Below are 22,356 nucleotides of genomic sequence, written 5' to 3' on the forward strand. Positions count from 1 at the left end.
TGAGCTAACCTGGAGTCAGCTCGAACTCACCTGCTTGGCAGGTGCGCGCTTCCCAAGGCGTGACCAGGGAGCGCCGGCGCGGTGGGTGGGGGCAGAGAACGTGAAGCTCCAGGCGCATGGCACCCGCCGTCAAGTCGCCGCGGTGGCTGCCGGGATGCGCCGCAGCGAATGGTCGCGCCGGGCGCCGCTATGAGTGACCTTTCACCCGCGCCCAGCGGTTCCGGGCGGCGGCACAAGGCGGTAGCCATGGCGGAGGCGGTGGCTGCAGCGGGTGGGACGGGCTCGGGCGCGGGCGCGGGCGCGAGCTACGGGTCTGCAGTGGACCGCGACCGGGACCCGGACCGCCCCGGGCGGAGGCTACGGGTTCTCTCCGGCCATCTGCTGGGCCGGCCCCGGGAGGCGCTGAGTACCAATGAGTGCAAAGCGCGGAGAGCCGCGTCGGCGGCCACGGCGGCGCCCACTGCCACTCCCGCTGCGCAGGAGTCGGGCACCATCCCAAAGAAACGGTGAGTAGCGGGGTGTGGAAGGAGTTAGCGGCGAGGGACCAGGCCGGGCCTGCGCTGAAGGAGCGCAGGCGAGGTGGGAAAGGAAGTGAAACGGGTGGGCGGAAGGCATCCCGGTCCCTGAAAGTAGGGACCCACCTCTCTTTCGAGAGAGTAGACTAGACCCTGGATTCTGTCAGGAAGGGGGCGGGATGGGATGGTGGATTTTGGTCACTATGTGAGGGAAACAGAGTTGAAGAACTCTAATTGGAGGAGGATTTAAAGGGTTCCTTTTTCCTGAGCTTTTAGTGCCGGGAATTCATTCTTTATCTTGAAGTAATAGTTTGGGTGCTGAGGTCTTGGAATGGGTAGCAGAAGTTCTATTTTGCTCCGAGGAGATTTAAGTTTGTACTAGATGATGGATCATAGGGATCTTTCTAATTCGCGAAAGGCTGCTGTGGGGGAAACTGATGGTGCCCTGGAAAAAGGTGCTGACTGGTATCTGTGGGGTAAGTTCCGCTTGCTTAGCAGCAAGATGTGTTGACTTTGAGGGAGGAAACCGATGAATGGTAAGAAACCATAAACTGCAAACACTAGCTAGTGGTTTAAGGTGTGGTGGTATAGCTACTGAGCTGTGTGTAACCAGAAGCTAAATGACAAGGGTCTACCGATGAGGGATGTTTGTAAGAGATCTTGACTTTAGATTTTTTTGGAGAAATCTTCTTTTTTTTTTTTGTATTTTTAGTAGAGACAGGGTTTCACCGTGTTAGCCAGGATGGTCTCGATCTCCTTAATCTCTGATGAAAACTATTAGGAGAAGCTATTTTCTGACGTGTGGCTTTGTCGCCGTGGATAAACCGAGAGTGAAAAAAATATGTAGCTAATGTTTAAAGTGTACTTTTAAGTGTGCCAAAGGTTGTGCTAAATCTTTGTTTCTTCCCATGCTATGAGGTATGCGCGGTTTTCTCCCATTTTACAGATGAATACATTAAAGTTAAGTCTGCTGGAGGCTTAGCAGATAGCTGTGTGACAGATTAGAATTCGAAAGCACATCAAATTGACTTAATGGCCAAGTTCCTAAGCTATACTTGCTTCTGATGAATTAATTCAACATACATGAGTCTTTACAAAATACACTGTGCCAGCAATACAGAAATTAAAAAATATAGTATTTACTCTTAAGGAAGGAATAGCTTAGTAGGTAAAATTATAATACAGCGTTATGAGAAACTTAACTGAGAACTATAGCACCTGGTCATTTAATCCAGATTTAGATTGGTGTTTGTTAGTGCAAAGATGTTCCAAAGTAAAGATTGAGTAAATTTTGGATGTTTGCATTAGTAATAGTTTGCCAAAGGGGAACATTTTTCGTGGCATACAAACAGTATGTTCACAGTCAAAGAAGTTAAAGACAAATTAGGGAACTGCTGAGACTTAAGTGTAGCAGTAGAGTATGAGAATGACGTGGGAGGAAGACTGAAAAGGTGAATCTTATTTACCGGATTTTACGTGGGGCAATACATGATTAGATTTACCTTTCATAAAGGTCACACTGGGAGCAAATTGAAGACAGTTGAGCATTTTGGCAATATAGTGGCTGGGAATATAGACCTGGATTTGAATTTCCACTACACAGTTTCAACTGTATGTATGATCTTCGGCAAATCACTTAACTTCTCAGAGTTTCAGTCCCCCTCATTTGTGAAAACGGGAACAGTAATCCTGTTTTGCACTGTTGCTGGGAGAATTGAAAAAAATAGAGTTAAATGATCAAGTGTTTAGTGCAATGCCTGTCACATAACCTTTCAAAGAATGGTAGCTGCAATTTTCACTGTGTCCAAAGGCAGAGAGACTAGGAGACTATTATCCCAGGGGGAAATGCTGGGATTCTGAACTAAGGCAAATTTTTGGGAGTAGGCAACTTAATTGAGAAAATGTTAGGAGGTAAATTTCCCATAACTTGGTTACCGAGTGGTGGGGAGAGGAGGAATAAAGGATTTCATCTCGTCTCCTGGCTTCACTTGAGGTTATATTATTAATAGCTGTCATTGGATTTAAAACTTTTCTAAATGGTTTCATGTACATTTATGTCTACTCATTTGTATGCATGTGTGTGATTGTACATTTTATGCAGATTCACACTCTTAGAACCAAGTAAGGAGGGCAGGTTTTCCTTATGGTTAGATTTAATGGCTTGGTTTACAGTGTTCAAAGAAAAAATAGTAATGCTTGTAAGGCACACCAAGATGATGGATGAGTCTTCCTATAGTTGAAAGTGACTGGTCAGGGATGCCCTGTGTGGCTGCTCCAAGGACTGAAGGCATCAATAGTTGAGGCACAATTGTAACCCATTTATTGCATAGATTATAGCTGGTTGGAAGCTCTGGTCTTTGGTTCAGGGTTAGACGGCTCATGGTAAAATCTAGTCCTGTACTGGTACTTTGAGATTTTTATTAAAATATGAGGGAACACAGAAACTTAGATGACACATCAAAAGCTTCCACAGAAGGTGATATACTTGAAAGATTATTCATGAGGAACCCAAGTCTCCCTTCTACTGCCTGCTTAGCTGGGCCTCCAGTTGCCAGCTACAGAATCCAGCCTAAAGGGAAGACAAATGGTGGAGGAAGAAGGAACCACAGTATATATCTAATAAGGTGTGAGTATGCCTATATGTCAATTATTTTGGAATGATTTTGTGATTTGTTATTAGTCTTTCCCTTTTGTTACCTTGGATGATGGCATTGGTTGTAATTGTTTTATCGCATGGTTGGTTATACTTAAATTCATCATGGCCTGGAGTAGTGACTTCTTGAAATGCCATATTTTCATTCCTGCTACAGAATAGTCATGCATATGTTTCAACATTTATAGAGTAGTTGCTTTGTGAAGGTCCTGTCCTAGGCATTGGAGGTAAAGAGAGGAATAAGTAGTCTTCAGCCTCAAAGAGTTCACAGTCTAGGAAGTGAGAGACACAGTGCAGTTTGATTAGAGCCACTGTAGATACAGGTACAAATGTAGCACAAAGGAAAGATTCTTATATGGGGGTGGGTGGGTGGGGGTGGTCAGAGGAAGCTTTCTGGAGAAGGTTTTAAAATGTTGATGGTAGTTTGAGAGTTTATATTCCAGGCAAAGGAAACAGCATATGGCAAAGCAAGGGGGCATGAAAGTGCATATTGTATTTACATAACTAGATGATTTAGTATTGGTAGAGGTGAGAATAAAATGAAAGGAGGGCAGTGGCAGGTCATGGAGGTCTTTGGCTTGTGGGTTATCAGTCCATTCATTCATGCATTCATTCATGCTTGTAAAATATAGCAGTGAACAAGAACTCTGCTCTATGGAACTTATATTCTAGCTGGAGTGGAGACAGTGAACAAACAAGTAATATAGTATGTCAGGTAGTGATAAATATAAAGAAAAATGAAGCAGCTGAAGGGGCTTGGTGATAGAGAACCCTTGAAGGAATTAAGCTGGGAAGAGACATGATCAGATTGGGTTTGGGTTGGAGAGAAGTCACTCCAGCTACAGTGTTTAAGAATGGATTGGAGAACGGTAAGGATGGACATAGATCAGTTAGAGGAGGCTGGTGTAACACAATAGGTGAGAAATAATGAAGAATTAAACTAAGATGATGGCAATGAAAATAGGGAGGAAATGATGTGTGTGAGAGTTTTAGAAGTTAGTTCATTAGGTGACACCATTAAAGTTTAATCACATTTTAAAACTATGTGACTAAATTAATGCCACAGGAGTTTGGAGACTGAATGACAATAGAAAAGGGATGACACAGTCCAGAGGAATGTGGACATTTCAGAGGGCTGACCTAACAAAACCTGCTGTTTACTTATCACATGGTCTCCTATGAAGTCGACTCCAATTTTCTTTTCTTTTCTTTTTTTTTTTTGTTTTTTGTTTTTTTGTTTTTTGATTGTGGAGTCTTGCTCTGTCTCCCAGGCTAGAGTGCAGTGGCGCGATCTCAGCTCACTGCAATCTCCTGCCTCCTGGGTTCAAGCGATTCTCCTGTCTTAGCCTCCCCAGTAGCTGGGATTCAGGCGCTTGCCACTATGCCCAGCTAAGTTTTGTATTTTTAGTAGAGATGGGGTTTCACCATCTTGGCCAGGCTGGTCTCGAATCCCTGACCTAGTGATCCACCCACCTCAGACTCTCAAAGTGCTGGAATTACAGGCATGAGCCACCAGGACTGGCTGGCTCCAATTACTTCTATCCCAGAACATATGTTCTCATTTGAAGTTGCTGAGCAGAGTATTGAAGTAACAGTTTACTTTTGGATCCTACTTTTTTCCTTAAGTGCATGTTACCCATGTACAGGTTTTCTTTTGACTTTGCTTCTAAGTGCAATTTAGATCCATAAAAATCATAGTAAATGTCAATTACATATGTAACACTTTTATATCTTGGTTTTGGATTTTTTTTCAGTTTTTTTTTTTTTTTTGTGGCTCTTGTGATCTTACGAAAAAGAGAAGAAAAAAATCCCATGTTAACTTTCATTCCTCCACACTGCTAACCTCTTTCCCAGTTATAACTTTGGCTCCAACCTCATTGTAGTTTGCATTAGTCAGAACTGCTCAATGGTAGTTTTTACAGAGATTATAAATGTTCAGGTCAAAAGAATGTCTGATTAAGAATGCCACTAATTGTTTAGTTTACTTGTTTATAATGTCACTTACAAATGCCATTTTAATAAAAAGCAGTATATTAAGGTCGGGCATGGTGACTCACACCTGTAATCCCAGCACTTTGGGAGGCCCAGGCAGGCAAATCACTTGAGCCCAGGAGTTCAAGACCAGCCTGGGTAAGATGGTGAGACCCCATCTCTACAAAAATACAAAAAAAAAATTAGCTGGATGTAGTGGTATGGGCCTGTGGTTTCAGCTTCTCGGGAGGCTGAGGTGGGAGGATTGCTTTGAGCCTGGGAGGCAGAGGTTGCAGTGAGCTGAGATTGTGTCATCATACTCCAGCCTAGATGACAGAGCGAGACTGTGTCTCAAAAAACAAAACAAAAAAGTATTATTTAACATCTGCCGGAAGCTTTGGTAGCTATTTTCCAGAAGGAATACAGCTGAGTTAACCCTGTTGTAAATATTTTCCAAGAGAGTATCCTGAAGTGTGTAAGAGCTGATACAGTTCCGCAGCAAAGGTTATTTGCACAAGTGACCTGGCTTAAAATTTGACATCGTTTGGCAAAATTCAAGCTTATTTTGGTAGTTGATGTTGAATGAAATATTTACCCTATTTTGAATTCCTAGCTAGGAATTCTAGTGATAGTAGTAGTAGGAGTTTTAATTGAATAAGTCCTAATATGGCAGGAACCATGCTAAAGCTTATGTACATTATGTCATTTAAATCTCACACAACAGCTCTGAAAAGTGAGTGATACTATATGTATGTTACAGTTGAGGAACTAGAGGCTTAGAGAAGTTAATTTATCTAAGGCCTTGCATTTATGAAATGAAAGAGATGGCATTTCAACTCTGTTCTTGCTCCAGAGTCCACGTTCTTTCCTCTATGCTGGATTACCTCACCTAATGTTCCCGGGGAGATATTATCTACTTACTATTCATCATGTTGCTCTCTTTGTCATGCCAAGTTTCAAAGCTTTTGTGATTAAGTAGATCATGATCAAATACTTTGTCATATAGTTAAGAAGCCATTAGTTTATGTTGTACTTACTGAATAAATTATAAAACATCATTCTGTCAAAATGAAGTTCATAATTTAAGAAAATGTAATGAGTGGTTTAAAAAGATAGACCAGCCAGTTTACTTTTGTGAGTGAATTTTGCCATTTAACTTGTGGAAGAAGACAGTGTTTGGAATAAAAGGGAATTAGGAAGAATGTGGAAGACCCAAGATCAGAGAAGAAAGGAGGAAAGAGAATAGGTTATGGAGGGTTTACTGCCTACATGCCAACTGTCTTTGGACTGTGAATGAACAAGAAACTGAAGATTTAATCGCTGTGGTTATTTGTTAGCATGTTTCTATAGATTGCCTTTTAAGATGGACCAGACCTTCTCCATATAGACTTTTTTATGTTGGGAAGTTACTATAGAGCTATCTACCCTTGTGGTCACTTAATAAAAATGCCTGAGAATAAATGAAGTGATCCGTTTTTAGGCTGCAGAGAAATGGATTACTGTTGTAGTCAGATGAGATACTTTATGGAACACTTTAAAAACAAGTGCTAGGCAAATATTACTCCTTTTGATTTTATTTCCTTATTATTGAGAAGATAACTTCTGCTGTTAATCTGATTAGTATGTTAATTTCAACCCTAAATCAAATCAAAGGATCATGACTAGAGTCTACCCTTGTAGCGTAAAGTATTAATAGCCCTCTGCCTATTAGTGCTCTCTTTACTTGTTGGGTCTTAGGGGTAATATTTTGTCATATCCCTGTCCCAACATCTCAGCTCAGAATCAACTGAGAGATAAGACACAGGATGCAGACAGAGAGATAAAAACGTTAGCTTTGTTACTGATAATGCTGGTTGGAGTTCGTGGCTTAGATCTGTGCTACCTAATATTTACCCTGAATTAGACTCCATCACAGGCAGTGTACCACAGAAGGCCTCCTCTGCAAGTGTAGAGCCTAACACATGCTACCCAAACAGTAGAAAGAGAACATATGGCATAATTAATTTTTGTAGAATGAGCACGTCTGTTTTATCTGTATTTAGATTAAGAAACAGCATTACCAGTACTCCAGGAAGCCCTCTTCGTGCTCATCCCAGTGGCTCCTTCCACCAGGATAACCACTACCTTGACTTCCAACATACAGATTTGCCTGTTTGAACTGTATGTAAATGGAATCATACAGTGTGTACTTTTTTGTGTTTGGCTTCTTTCCCTCAGTGTTATGTTTGTGATATTCATCCATGTTGCATCTAGTCACATTTTGTTTATCCTCATTGGTGAATAGTATTCCATTGGGTAGATATATACCACAATTTATCCATTCTGTTATTGATGAACATTTAGGTGGTGATTACTTTTGGTTAAAATAATTACTTGTTTTAATATGAAGTGCATATCAAACTAGTGTTTTTATAGAAATTACTGCATAGGAAGAGGTTAAAGTAATTAAAATAGTGTTTAGAAGTTAATATATTTACTTTTCTTAAGTACATCAATTGTCTGAGGTAATAAACAGAATGCTCCCAGGTACTAAATCATTTTTATAAATAAATATAATTGGATTTTTAAACAAAGTGACCTTGCAGTGTTCACATATTATTTATGAGCTTATAAGATTTCAGCTTAAAATCATAAGTCCAAATCTATTAATTACACATTTTTAATTTGAGTTACAAGTCAGTCATTCTTAAAGACTAGATTCTCTTAAGTTTTGTAAATATATAAAATATCAATTTTTGTGTAGTTTTTTTAAAAACATTAACATCTGTCTTTGGTTCTCTTAAGCATTTATATATTTAATTCTGGATCTTTCAGTAGTTGAAGTATGCTTACTCATTAAAGAAAACTGCTACCATTCCGTAACTGCAGTTACTTTTGATGAGAGAGTTTTGCCTCCTGGGTGAGATTCGGAGGGGTAGATATCATCTTGTCATTCACTAAGAAAACTGTTATATGATTGCATATAACATTTGTTCTTGCCAGCATGTTTGAAATTACTAATCAGAGATTTGGCCAGGATGCTGACCAGGTCCCTGTTGTTGACTTCAGTGGGACTCTCCAAATTCTATTTATAGTTGCTGTGTCAGAGACCTCATCCTATAAGCAAGGAAATGCTCAGGTATCCCAGGACCTTAGAATCAAGTAATGTGAACTATTTAATTTGCTATGTTCACAGAAGTTCGCATTTCCAACTCAGATTGATTACTAGTTGGGTTTTACATTTTTTCTAAAAGTGCTTGAACTAACTGTATAGGAATCCAGCCTAAGGAATATTAAAATGACACCTACTTGAATTCTCTTATCACTTTAGTCACATATACTATGGAGTGGATATTTTGCTGTTAACTCGAATTTTGTAGGTCAACACTATCCAGTAGAGCTTTCTGTGATAGAAATGTTCTGTAATCTGCGTTATCCAGTATCATAGCCACTATGGAGCTGACTTTTAAATTTTGTTTAATTTTAATTTAAATAGGCACATGTGGCTAGTGATATACCATGCTGTCCAGTACAGGTATAGGTGGAAACCTAACTCATTATCTTCTTTCTCATTCTCTAGAATTTATTTATCTGGGCTTTCTCATATCTCATAGTGTTAACACTAGTCCCACAGTCACATCCTTCAATCCCTAACTTTAACTTCTTTTCGTTCTTTTAAGATCGAACTTTCTTGTGAATGTATTCAAATTAATAATTAATTCTGCAGTCACTCTGCTGCTCTCATACATGTTTGTGTAATCTGATTCTCACAATTGCCCATTTCACAGATTAGGAAATTCCTAGATACTTGCCAGAAAAATATATTAGTCAGCTTCTAGCTACTGAGTGGTAAAGCTTAAATTTGAATCTAGATGTTTTAATTTTAATTTTTTTTTTTTTTTTGAGACGGAGTCTCGCTGTGTTGCCCAGGCTGGAGTGCAGTGGCACGATCTCGGCTCTCTGCAACCTCCACCTCACAGGTTCAAGCGATTCTCCTGCCTCAGCCTCCCATGTAGCTGGGATTACAGGCGCACAGCACCATGCCCAGCTAATTTTAGTATTTTTAGTAGAGATGGGGTTTCACCCTGTTGGACGATGCTAGTCTCGAACTCCTGACCTCAGGTGATCTGTCCGCCTTGGCCTCCCAAAGTGCTGGGATTACAGGCGTGAGCCACCATGCCCAGCTGATTCCAGATTTTTAAAAAATCTCAAGTTTAGAGCTTTTTCCTTGATATTATATTGTTATCACCCAGTCCTGTTCATTTTTTCCTTCACAATCTTTCACATTCATTTTGTGCATTAAACAAATATTTATTGGTCACTTACGTTCTAAGCACTTGGGCTATGTCAGTGAACAAAATGGAGAAAGATTTTTATTTTCTTGAAACTTACATTCCAATGGGTGAAACAGATAATTAAACATAGTAAATAAATAAATTGTTAAGTATGTTAGAAGGTGATAAGTACTGTAGAAAAAAGAAAAAGTAGAGAGGGTAAGAAGGTAGGGTTCAAATTTTAAGTAGGATGTCAGTGAAAACATGACATTTGAGCAGATATTTAAAGGAGATGAGTGTAGTCATATGGATATCCAGGCAAATGAGTGTTCTAGGCAGAGGAATAGTATGTGCAAATATCCCAAGAGGAAATGCACATGTGGCATATCAGGAAAGCCACAAGGAGACTGGTGTAGCTGGACTCAATTCATATCCCCTCACCTCTAACTGCTGTTTAAAATATGTACCTTTTAAACTTCAGCTTCTGATTTACCTAACTCTTCTACTGTTCTAGGCAAAGTCTCTTATTCATGCCACATTTTTCAGCTTTTACACCTTTTCTTGTGCCATTGTCTGGAAGACCTTTGCTTGTTGATTGATACCATGTTTCAGAGTCTCTTGTTTTGGGGATCTTTTCTTTTTACTTTTGAGAACTGGGGGAACATTGATCTATCTCCTGTTACCTTTTCCCCATGATTTCTCAAATTATGAAGAGTAACTTTAAATCATACAGTTAAGTGCTAAGTGTCATAGGATATAATATGTAGGTCTAGAGCCTTGAATTCATTTAAATCACCTAGGTACTCTCCAGGGACCTCACCCATTTGAAACTTCGTCTACCGACTGGCTGCGTTGGCTCGTGCCTGTAATCCCAGCACTTTGGGAGGCTGAGGTGGCGGATCACCTGAGGTTAGGAGTTCAAGACCAGCCTGACTAACATGATGAAACCCCATATCTACTAAAAATACAAAAATTAGCCAGGCGTGGTAGTGCACGCCTGTAGTCCCAGCTACTCTGGAGGCTGAGGCAGGAGAGTCGCTTGGACCTGGGAGGTGGAGGTTGCAGTGAGCCAAGATCATGCCACTGCATTCCAGCCTAGGTGACAGAGCAATACTCTGTCTCAAAAAAGGAGAAAAAGAAAAAAAGAAACTTCATCTACCCAGGTTTGCAATTATTTTGTGTCTTCTATATGCTAAGCACTAGGGAGGATTATTGACACATGGTTTTTGCCTACTGGGACATTTAGGTCTACTAAGGAAGACTGATGTGTCTTCTATCACTGCAAGATGTAAGGTATAGGAAAGGAATGGTGACTAATACAACAATGGAAGGGCAATTTTATATCAAAGAAACGTCTAGAAGGATTGGGAGAGATTGTTCTATGTCAAGATGTTACGCAAAAATTCTTAAATCTGAGGGTGAAAATATTGGTGAGAGAGCATTTGGATGAGAACAGAATCAGAAGAATTAGGGTAGGAAAATCTGGGCAATGTAATAAAGTTTATAAAACTGGTGTGGCAGTTTGCTCTGGTAATGATGGTCTTTCAGCCATCTGGATAGTGTTTAGAAGTGTCATTCTGCTAGGAGCTGGATGTCTGGCAGTTACTTTACAATTATAGAGAAAATGTAAAATAATTTTGTTATTCTGAAATGTTATGCATTTTGTTGCAGAAAAAATAGAAAATAATAATTAAAATGAAGATTAACATGAAGAGATAACTGCTGTAGCACATTGGCATAGATCCTTTGAGACATAAGCATATGTGTGCAAAGTCACGCCATAATAATGTCTTGAAATTACGATTTTTCACTCACTGTCTTATGTATACCTTTCCTTATCAAGAAATAATAATGTGTAAAATCATTTTCAGTGACTCAGGAAGTATTATATTATATGTAGGTACCATTTATATGATGAGGACAGTGTTATATTTGTTTCCAGTGTTTCCCTATTATAGAGAATGCTATGGTAAGCTTTTTACAATTAAATCCTTAATAATTTCCTTAAGGCACATTTTTTTAAAAAGGGCCTTAATAAGTCAAAGAGCATTGGAATACATCATTCACTGATCTCACTGGGCATGGACAGAAATAAGGAACAGTTGCTTGTTTGGACTTAATTCTGACCAGTAATAAAAATAATCAGAAATCTGATTATTGAAAATAATCAGAATCTTTGGAGAAAGACTACATCATATTTGAGCAGGTTTTTATCTTATAATTTAGAGAAGCAGCTTTCTAGAAATTTAGATAAAAGGAAATTAGATGTTCTAGCCTGAGTCTCAAAGGGGGAAACCAAAACATGACCACAGGGAACCTAAGGAATAGTGTGCTTAACCCTGCCTGGGTCTATGGGGGTGATGAGAAGAGGAAGAGCTAAGACAACTGGCTTAGATGTATCAGTTTAAACCATTTATTGCTATCAGTAAATAATGTACATTCCATGCTTATTCAGATGGCTTCTATTTACTGTTCAGGCAAATCTTGTTATATGAAGTGATGTAATTTAAGGATTATGGTGTCAGCAGTTTTCATTCCCTGCCCCCCCATCCCCAACATTTTGCATATATTTAAACGTGTTGCAGAATTAACTTCACAATATTCATTTGTGTACCATCCACCTAGATTCTGTTATTAACATGTTACTGTGCTTGTCGTATATCCATTAATCTATTCTTTTTTCCACCTAATATTAATCTATTTTATTTTGGATGCATTTGTCATATATCCATTCATTAATCCATTATTTTCTCCATCTAATATTAATCTATTTTATTTTGATGCATTTTAAAGTAAATTGGTAGTTTCATTTTTGAAGTTAAATCTCCTTCAGAAAGGTTCTGCTTTTTTCTTTTATATCAGTTGGTTTTGATTTCCAGATAGTATTTGTTTTGCCTTCACAAATTATTTCTGGCTTCACAACTATTAGACTGCTATTCTAATTTTGATTTTATTTCCAAGTTCATACCTGCCATCTGCCATTATTTTCAGAAAGTACATTCTAGTTTGCCATGCCTGCACTCAGATTTTATATAATTGGTAACTTAAAAAAAAATTCTCATATTTTGGTGTGTATACTAATTAGGGATATTTGTTATAAGTGTTAATCTGAGCTAGGTTAAAGCAGAAAAGGGAAATTTATTCTAAGAGTACAGGGGTACCAAAGAACCCAAGGGTAAGAATGGAGCTTGGCCTCCAGATGGAATTAGAGCCAAGAACCAGAAAGCCATCAGGTTTCTTGCTAGTATCACTTCTTGCTACTATTTGCTGCAGACTTCTCTAAGTAGATCAGCTTTTTCTGCTCTTCTGTCCAAATGGTAAAATACGTCTGCCCCACTCCTCCAGGAATTCAGCCAATAGCAGAGAATAATTGAACCCCTTGTTTCCAATCCTGGGTTACATGTTTACATTGCTGCAATCAGTTATTGCCTGGAAGGAAGTGGTGGTAGTCATAGGACGTAGGTAGCTGCCCAGGCAGCTAAATGAACTGAACCAACTCTGGCTATCATGCATTTAAAGATGATACAACCAGATTGTCTGTTCATTGTTTTTGATGATTCCTTCTCCATATGCTCCATGAGTTATTCTATTTAATTTCCTCGTCATCAGTCTTTTTCTCTTTGTTGATTTTTCCTGCTGCTTAAAAGCATGCTCAGATAACATTTTGAAATTTTCCGTACATATTACTCTTTTGAAAAGGCTTTAGCAGCCATGAATAACCTAATTATAAAACTTTTAGCCTCTTAACCAGTTCTGATACCTGGTAGATGTTCTTATCTCTTCTTAGCTCCCATATTATTGCACTGTTCTGGTTTTTTTTTCCCTGCCTTCCTAGCTTTCTGACCGTAGTTTTACTGACTTCTCTTCCTAGGCTTAAAAATCCCTAAGATTAATTTTTAGTCATTTCTTCTGCATTTTCTTCTGTAATAATTTCATCTACTTGAACTGTAATAGCTTTTACCACTGTTGGAGAAACTTTTAAGTTAATATCCCTAACTCTCAACTCTCATTTTTACATTTTTAATTATTGGGTATTTCTATCTGAGTATCTTGCTGGTTTCTCCAACTCAGCATTCATGGATAAGGTCGTTGTTTTAGTCTTCAGTCTCAGTGCTCCAGTTTCTCTTCACTTCCACCATTATTTAGACACCCAAGTCCAACAACACCTCAATTGTGAGTCCTTGCTGAGCTCCATCCCCTATCCCTTATTTGGTTCATTGACAAATCAGATGGACTGCAAACCAGATGGACTCTATTATTGACTCTCAAGACACTTTGCTTTTCTCTCATTGCCACCAGCCTAGATGAAATCTTAATTGTCTCACATCTAGCCTGGTCTCCCGTTCTTTTGTTTCCCGCCTTTGAACGATTCTTCATTCTATTACCAGACCAATCTTTTTTTTTTTTTTGAGATGGAGTCTCACTCTGTCACCCAGGCTGGAGTGCAGTGGCACAATCTCGGCTCACTGAAGCGCTGTTTCCCGGGTTCACGCCATTCTCCTGCCTCAGCCTCCCAAGTAGCTGGGACTGCAGGTGCCCGCCACCACGCCCAGCTAATTTTTGTATTTTTGGTAGAGATGGGGTTTCATCATGGTCTCAATCTCTTGACCTCGTGATTCACTTGCCTTGGCCTCCCAAAGTGCTGGGATTACAGGCATGAGCCACCTCGCCTGGCCCAGACCAGTCTTTGTTCAGGGAAAGTGTCAGTACTTGCTGCGTACTTGTGCTGTGCTACATTCTAACATTGCAAAAATGATTGACAGTCAGTGGAGAAATATAGATAGATATATAAAAGATATGATGTAGCTAGTCATTGTATACAGAAGAAAGAGCCATAAATTCTTGAACAAGATAGGAAAAGGGTTTATAGAAGTGACTTTTAGACTGGTTGCCTCCAGGGAGAGAAGGGCATTTTAGACAGGAGATATATACAGGAAGACATGAGGGCATGGTGTGTATAAGGAATTGTGGTAACTTAATGTGTCTGGGAACAGCTGTTAAAGAAGGTGAAAATGTAGAGTGATGCTATGTTAAAGAATTGGGATTTCATCCACATTGGAGAGTCAGCGAAGTTTTAAAGTACACACTGCTAGATTTTGACTTTTGGTAGAAGCAATGAACATGGAAAATACTGTTTTGATTCTATTGTTCTCTATTGATTATTGAAGTAATAACACTGAATCTCATATTTGGCATTCAAGGCTTTCAGCTGTTCTCTGTGACTTCTTGAATGTGCTTTATGCTTCAGCCAATTTTATGCTGTTTATTAGACGGGAAAATCCTTGTGATTTCTTCCTCTGTTTGACTTGAAATTTTACCATCTTCCAAAGAAGGGAAAGTTTAAATGCCTCCACAATGAAGGGTTCTTTCAGCTAGAGATGAACACCACTGAGCTCTTGTAATAATTTGTACTCCTTCTGTGGCCATCATTGAGTATACTGAAATCTTTGCTTGGTAGTTAGGAGTGTTGGAGCCAGACAGCCATGGTTTAAATCCTAGCTGTATCATACACTGTTCATGTGACTGGGGACTAGTTACTGAATCTTTCTGTACCAGTTTTTTCATGTTTTAAATAGGGATAATGACACCTACATCACAGGATTAAAGTGAGAAGGAAATAAGATAATGATTGTAAAGCCCTTAGCTTTACAGTGTTATGCAATACTGTCATTATTGCAGTAAACTACATAGAAAGGAGTAATAAGAATAGAGTGCTAAAATAGTTTCTATATTAGACCACTTTTGCATTGCTGTAAAGAAATACCTGAGACTGGATAATTTATAAAGAGGTTTAATTAATTTACGGTTCTGCAGGCTGTTGAGAAAACATAACTCTGGCATCAGCTTCTGGGAAGACATCAGGAAGCTTACAGTCATGGCAGAAGATGAAGTGGGAGCAGGCACTTCACACAGCAAAAGTAGGAGCAAGAGTTGAGGCTGGGTGTGGGAGGGGGAAGTGCCACACATTTCTAAACGACCAGATCTCATGAGAACTCACTGTTGTAAAGACAGCACCAAACCTTGAGGGATCTGCCCCCATGACCCAAACACTTCCCACCAGGCCCCACCTCAAGTCCTGAGGACTACAATTTAGCATGATATTTGGGCAGGGACAAATATTTAAACTATATCGGTTTCTGAAGGTGGAAGCACAGCAAGAAGTAGGAGGTACTCAGTGGCAATAATGATATTTTAATAGAGAAAACAAATTTCCTTTTTTTTTTTTTTTTTAAAGAAATGGTGTTTTGCTTTGTCACCCAGGTTGGAGTGCAGTGGTGTGATCATAGCTCACTGTAACCTTGAACTCCTGGGCTCAAAAACCATTGTCCTGAGTAGCTGGGACTATAGGCATGTGCTACCATGCCTGGTTATTTAAAAAAAAAAAAAAAAATTTGGAGCAGAGTCTCGAAGTGTTGCTCAGGCTGGTCTTGAATTCCTGGCCTCAGGTGGTTCTCCCACCTCAGTCTCCTGAGTCGCTGGGATTATAGGCGCAAGCCACTGTGCCTGGCGAGAAAACAAATTTCTAGTAAATGTCACCTTATGCATTAGGAAGGAAGGGAAGAACCCAAAAAGTGTAGAGCATCAGCAGTTTCTCGTACTGTATTTTAGGCTGATTGTCAGTATCACACATAATGTTTGGTCACTGTTGTGCTATTTCTGGTTTGAAACTCTTCTCCGTGAGTCTTAGTAGTCATGGTTCACCATTGCTTGCTTCTGTGTGATATGTGGCCTTGGTGGCCACATATTGGAATTAGAATACATATATTCTTGTGCTAAAGGAAAGTTATTTGATAAATAATTGTTTTAATTATTATACTTTTAAAGACTTTTAACATGTATGAACTAGGCAAAGTTCCATAGTGGATCAAACTTCCTAAAATTTGCATCAGAAAACGTGATCTCTATATAGCCCTCATTTCCCCTTCCAGATAGTCCTTTGTAAGATTTGGGTATAGATTTATGCCACCTCCTCTGTCATGTAATCACATTTCCATTTCCTGTTATCTCTTTCCCCTGTCTTCCATATGGTGAGTGCTGCCGCTTTGCCCTCTTGCTGCCCATTGTTTTCTTGTGGAATTCTACTCAGGGCCATCCTCTCCTACAGTGAAGTGAGTCTGAAGTTTTTCCTTTCTGTTTCTCTCTCTCGATTCCAGTCTCCTGATTTTGGTAAGGTTTGAGTGAGATCAACTTAATTGTAAACCATTTACATTAAAGCTTTGTATTCCTTTGTGGTTATTCAACAGATGAGTCTTCTATTCTTAACTTTTTCTCGTATCTTAAGGTAATGCTTACCCAAGTGTGATCTGTGGATGACCCTCATCAGAATTTCCTGAGGCTGCTTGTCCAAAGTATAGATTCTGAGGTCCCACTGCCAGAAATTTTAATCATGGGCTGGGTCTAGGGTGGTATCCAGGACTCTGCTTTTAAAATAAGTACCCAAGGTGATTTTTATACTCCCAGGAAGTTTGAGAACCTCTCTTGTGATTGGGTCCCGCTTTTAATGCTTTCTTCTCTTCCCCCAAACTTTATGGGGTTCATTTTTTCCGTGGGTTTACCAGAAGCAAAGATAGCAATCCCAACTACCTGTCACTTAAAGTAGAAGGGACTACTGCTGATTATTATTGTATCATTATTTTAAGTAAAACAAACCTAAAAAAACCAACAACTACTGTTTTGTTTTCTTTTTTTTCAGTTGCAAGATTTAATAGAGTGCAAACAGAGCTCATAAAATGAGAGGAGACCCAAAGGGGGCTGCCACTCCCGGCTCGAATGTCTGGGGTTTATATCTCAATCATTGTCCCTCTCCCTGTGATCTCAGGTGAAATATGATTTTACTGTTTTTTTACCTCCTGCTTTAGCCTAATTTGTATTTTAGTGAGCCCTCTTTACTACCTGATTGGTTGGGTGTGAGCTGAGTTACAAGCCCCGTGTTTAAAGATGGGTGTGGTCACCTTCCCAGCTAGGCTTAGGGATTCTTAGTCTGCCCAGGAAATCCAGCTAGTTCTGTCTGGCAGTCCGCCTCTCAGCAGGAAAACCCAAGTGTTGTTGGGGAGGTTGGTTGATGACCACTCTTAACTGCTTCCTGTTGCATTTGGGTGTAGTAGGGGTTTTGCAGTTGAGATTTCCTCGGGAGGGGTGCCTTCGATGTCATCAACATCGGAGCATGGGCCAGTAGGCTGGTCCAGGGGTCCACAGTGGATCTTAGTCGTGGACTGCATCTGAGGCTCTATTTGAAGAACCATTTATAGTTTTACACCTTTGATTCTGGAAGAGACAAACTTAATAAGGAGGTTAAAGATACAGGGATTCAAATGTATGGCCTGAAGTGCAGGGGATTATTTCTTTGGCACACTTCACAGGCCTTGACTATCTGCTTGATAGTTTTTAAAAGGCCTGGTCCAGTAAATAATGATTTGGCCATCTGATGGATGCTATCAATGCCTAAATGGAAGGTGTGGTGAGGGGTTTTAAGTAATTTCCATTGGTTAGCTGCAGGCAAAAGTATTTTTCCTTCTTCAGTGGCTAGCCTTCCCGAGGGGAGGAAACTTGTCCTTGTGAGGTTCCCCATTCTATTTCTCCTGCTGAGTATTGGGGCTTGGTTTCCCAGAGGGGATTACCCCATACTATGTGTCCTTCTATAAGCATTTCTAACGGAGGGTCCTGCCTTGTGGCCCTTTTGGCTTCAATATCCGCTTGGCGGTTCACTTCTATTTCCCTTTCCTTTCCTTTTTGATGACCCCGGCAGTGTAAGACTGCCACCTCTTTAGGTTTCTGTACAGCCAATAATAATCTCCTAATGGCTTCCTGATGTTTGATAGGTGTTCCCTTAGAAGTTAGGAATTCCGTTTCTCTCCATATGCTGTGTGGGCATGGAGGACTAGGTAAGCATACTTAGAGTCTGTATTATATTTATCCCATTTCCTTCTCCTAATTATAGTGTATAATGGCCCCTGCTTTTGCTAGGATGTCTCTCCCTAACAAAGGAGTGGGGCTTTCAGGCATAATTAGAAAGGCATGTGAAAAGAGTAAAGTTCCCCAGTCACAACTTAGTGGCTGGGAGAAGTATCTAGTGACTGCCTGTCTTAGGACCCCTCAGATAATGACAGATCTGGAGGACAGTTGTCTGGGACAGGGAGAGTAAGACTGAGAAGGCCACGCCAGTGTCCAGGAGACAATTAACCTCCTGGCCCTCAGTGGTCAAGCATACCTAGGGCTCTGTGAAGGTGATGGCATGGGCTGGCACTTACCCTGGGCACCTTCAGTCCTGCTGCTGGATCATCTGTTAGTGGCTTCTGACTCAGAGGACCTTCATCCCCTGGGGCAGTAGGCCTTCCAGTGATTCCTTTGACATAAGGGGCATGAACGAAGGGGCAGCTTATTTCTATTCGGACAATCTTTTTTGAAGTGTCCTTGTAGACCACACTGGAAGCAAGCCCTATTAGGCCATCAATTTGCCCAGCCTTTCCATGCTCCAGAGCCTCCAAAGTCCACTTGCCTGAGGGCCGTGACTAAAGTGGTGGCCTTTTTCTTAACTTGTTTGTCCCATTCCACATGCTCTTCCTGATCTCTATTATAAAAAACCGAGGTTGCCAAGTTCAATAGGGTTTCTAAGTTTTGCTCCAGGCCTAAGGTGGGCTTTTGAAGTTTTTTCTAATGTCTGCAACTGACTGAATGATAAACTTATCCTTTAAGATTAGTTGGCCTTCAATAGAGTCAGGTGACAGAGAGGTATGCTTCCTCAATGCCTCCCTTAGTCTCTCCAGAAAGGCGGTAGGATTTTCTTCCTTTCCTTGTGTTATAGTGGACATCATTGAATAATTTATAGGCTTCTTCCTAGTTTTTCTTAGTCCTTCTAGCATGCAAGTTAGTGAATGTCTGCGACACCAATCTCTATGTTCTGATTCTGCATCCCTGTGAGGGTCTACACTGGGAACTGCCTGCTGGCCTATGGGGAATTGTTCTTTCCTCTGTTGTCATCCCATCATTGACCTGACTGAGATACCAGAGATAGCCAAACTCTCAGGCTGCAGTTATGGCAGCACTTGTCTCATTTGGGGTTAGTGTCTGATCTAACAGTAACATTGTATCTCTCCATATCAGATCAAAGAATTGTCCTAACCCTTGTAAAACATCAATATAGCCATCAGGGTTATCTGATAATTTACCTAGGTCTATTTTAATTTGTCTCTCTCTCTGTCTCTTCTCTCCTTGACTTAATTTGCTTTTATCCTGATCAATTATGTTGTCGTAGACCCAGTTGCAGTTGTTAAAGTGCTAGGTCATCAGTTCTAAGGCCCTGGCCAAGGAGCCAAGGCTTGGAGATTGTATTGCAGAGGGGTAAGCTGGGTAGAAATCGGGGGAGGAGAGCATCTTACACAATGGGAGAGCAGTCCTCCTAGCCATTTACAAGCTTGGGGCCCTGGCAAGGGTGTTGGGGAATGGGTCCCATATAACTGCTTATGTTGAGAGCTATATGCCTAAATTGGGAGGGACACCAGGGACAAGACTCCCTGGGTTCATAGCCTAGATGCCTAAGGACACAGCATAGAGCTTCCTTGGATCCCTTTGGAGATACAGCTTGCTCTAATACATGGGAGAGGAAATGAAAGTCTGAACCATTAGTATCTAGGAGGCAGGGATTGGAGGAAGTAGATTCAGAGGTAAGGAGAATTTTGGGGCTACACTTTCAAGAAAGTCATGGTCAGGACCTAGGAGGAATGGGTCAGAAGGAAAGGTGGGGTGCACACATGGGCGACTGATGAGTAGAAACTCCTGGCTGCACCAAGATCTCAACCGGCTAATGCCAGGAGTTCGGGATGACCACTTTCTGCCTCTAGTCGGCCCTTGGCTTCCCCAGGAAAATGGAAAGCAGAAGCTGGTTCCAGGCAGATCAACACTCCCAACCCAGAAGGGTTGGGAGTTGTTAGAAAGCCTTTTCCCAGACAGCCTCACACCTGAGTCTTAAGTCCGGTGGCCACGCTAATTGTTTTTTTTTAACTGGCCAACAGGTGCCCGGTATTTTCCTCTGATTCTAAGGAAGGATAGGATAGAATAGCAAGTGAAAGTGGTTCAGTATTACTCACTGCTTTGGAGAGTCCCTTCGTGGTTGCCAAAATGTTACCTGGGGGTCATTGCTTCTAGAGCTCCCATGATAGTGGCGGGCCACTTCCAAAATGGCAGCAAGCCTCTTGTTCTCTGACCTGGGGTTCTTGGCCTCATGGATTTCCAAGGAATGGAATCTTGGGCCATGCGATAAGTGTTGTAGCTCTATTAGAAGCTGTGGGTCATGGAAGAGAATCGTGGAACCCAGCGAGTAGTGTTCAGCTCGATTAGGATGAATCTGGGCACTGAGCCGTGCAGAAACAATGGCAAGCCTTTAGCCCGATCAAGAGCGGCAATGGACACCTCGCTGGATCAGAAGCACAGCAAACACCCTGCTGGATCTGGAGGGGTGGAAGTCAGTGGCGGGTCTGCGATGGCGGCAAACAGCAATGGTGGATGGTGAGCGAAAGCTTGGCTTGAGCCATAACAAACATGGACCAGAAGAGTGTGCAGTTGCAAGATTTAATAGAGTGAAAACACAGCTCCCCTACAATGAGAGGGGACCCAAAGGAGGTTGCCCAACAACTACAGTTTACAGCAAGAATACTGTGTACATCAAGCTGGTATGGATTTCAGTCTTGGCATTTTTAGAGTCATGCCAAGGGTATTGTTGGTCTGTCCCCAAAGGACAGCTGGGGAAGGGAACTTGGGCTTGGTTTCAATGCTAAAATAGCATATAGATTTTTGAAGACATTCGTGTTTTCTTTGTGTTCAGTTTTATAGTTTCTACAGAAATTCAAGGTTCTACTGGAAATGGCTTTGGTCACTTATGGGTTGGTCAGTATAATAAGCTTGTGATACAATTCCTTTTTTAATTACTAGCAAGCATGGAGTGAGCAGTGAAAGTGAATTGGCATTTTTCCCAGTTGGTGGTAGAGAAAGTCTGGGGTTGGTTGCCAGAATTGCCACATTGATTAGATTACAAGTGGACAGTGAAGGGAACAAATCATGAAATTTAAAGCACAGTCCAGGGAACACAAGAGTCCAAGAGAAGGATACGTCCTTTTCTCTTTGTCCTTTGCTATGACAACCTCCTGATGCAGATTTGGATTGTTTTCCTCATTACATAGACCAACACCTGAGGGTAAAGGATAGGGTGGTGGTTCTTTCCAGGCTTTCAGAATGGCAGGTACCAGCTTGTGTGAGTGGATATGTGGGTACACACCTGCCCTACCACAAAATATTTGTAACATACACTACTAAATGTATGAATCACTAATAGTGTGTATTTCCATTTTCAAATGCATCATTCAAACAGTAATGAGTTTCTAATTGGTAGATTATAGTATAGTGTGTGACAGAAGTGTGGGAGTGATTAGTGACTGCCCAGAGTATTCTATCAATGTGTAGTAAAGCTGCCTTTGCCTTATTTGCCCTTCTTGTCCCCCACCACTTTCCTGTGCCTCTGTTTACAATTTTTCCCCTTTATACCTGTATATTACTTTTTCTTTCATTCATTTATTCACAATAAATGTAGGAATTGGACCTTTGAGATGCAGTTTTTGAGTCTTGAATTCAAGTTTTAAAGGTTTCTTTTCTTTTCTTTTTTTGAGACAGGGCCTCACTCTGTCACCCAGGCTGGAGTGCAGTGGCAGTCGTGGCTCACTACAACCCTGAACTCTTGAGCTCAAGGGATCCTTCCGCCTTGGCCTTGTAGTAGTTGGGATTACAGGCTTGCACCACCATACCTGGCTTTTATTTTATTTTATTTTATTTTATTTTATTTTTGAGAATTGGGGGCCCCACTGTGTTGCCCAGGCTTATTTTGAACTTCAAGACTCAAGTTATCCTCCCACCTTGGCCTCTCAAAGTGGTGGGATTACAGGTGTGAATCATTGTGCTTGGCCTTAAGAAGTTTTTT

At 40.7% G+C, this 22,356-nt stretch overlaps 1 protein-coding gene across 5 annotated transcripts in view; it reads left to right on the plus strand.

Moving 5' to 3' along the window:
• The first annotated feature begins 231 nt into the window (after positions 1–231).
• LOC105483174 (alkylglycerone phosphate synthase) overlaps positions 232–22,356 on the plus strand; it is a 171,032-nt gene continuing 148,907 nt past the window's right edge. For 4 of the 5 annotated variants that reach the window (XR_011609891.1, XM_011743862.2, XM_011743861.2 and 1 more), the window contains exon 1: positions 232–506. Coding sequence is in view for 4 of the 5 variants with exons in the window: in XM_011743862.2 (XP_011742164.2) it covers positions 247–506 (260 nt within the window). In the remaining variant the exon portion in view is untranslated. Of the gene's footprint in view, positions 507–17,107; positions 17,212–22,356 lie in introns of those variants that run through there. The other variant, XM_011743864.3, reaches the window with a different exon arrangement.

Source organism: Macaca nemestrina, chromosome 11, assembly GCF_043159975.1.
Source record: "Macaca nemestrina isolate mMacNem1 chromosome 11, mMacNem.hap1, whole genome shotgun sequence".
Lineage (NCBI taxonomy): Eukaryota > Metazoa > Chordata > Mammalia > Primates > Cercopithecidae > Macaca > Macaca nemestrina.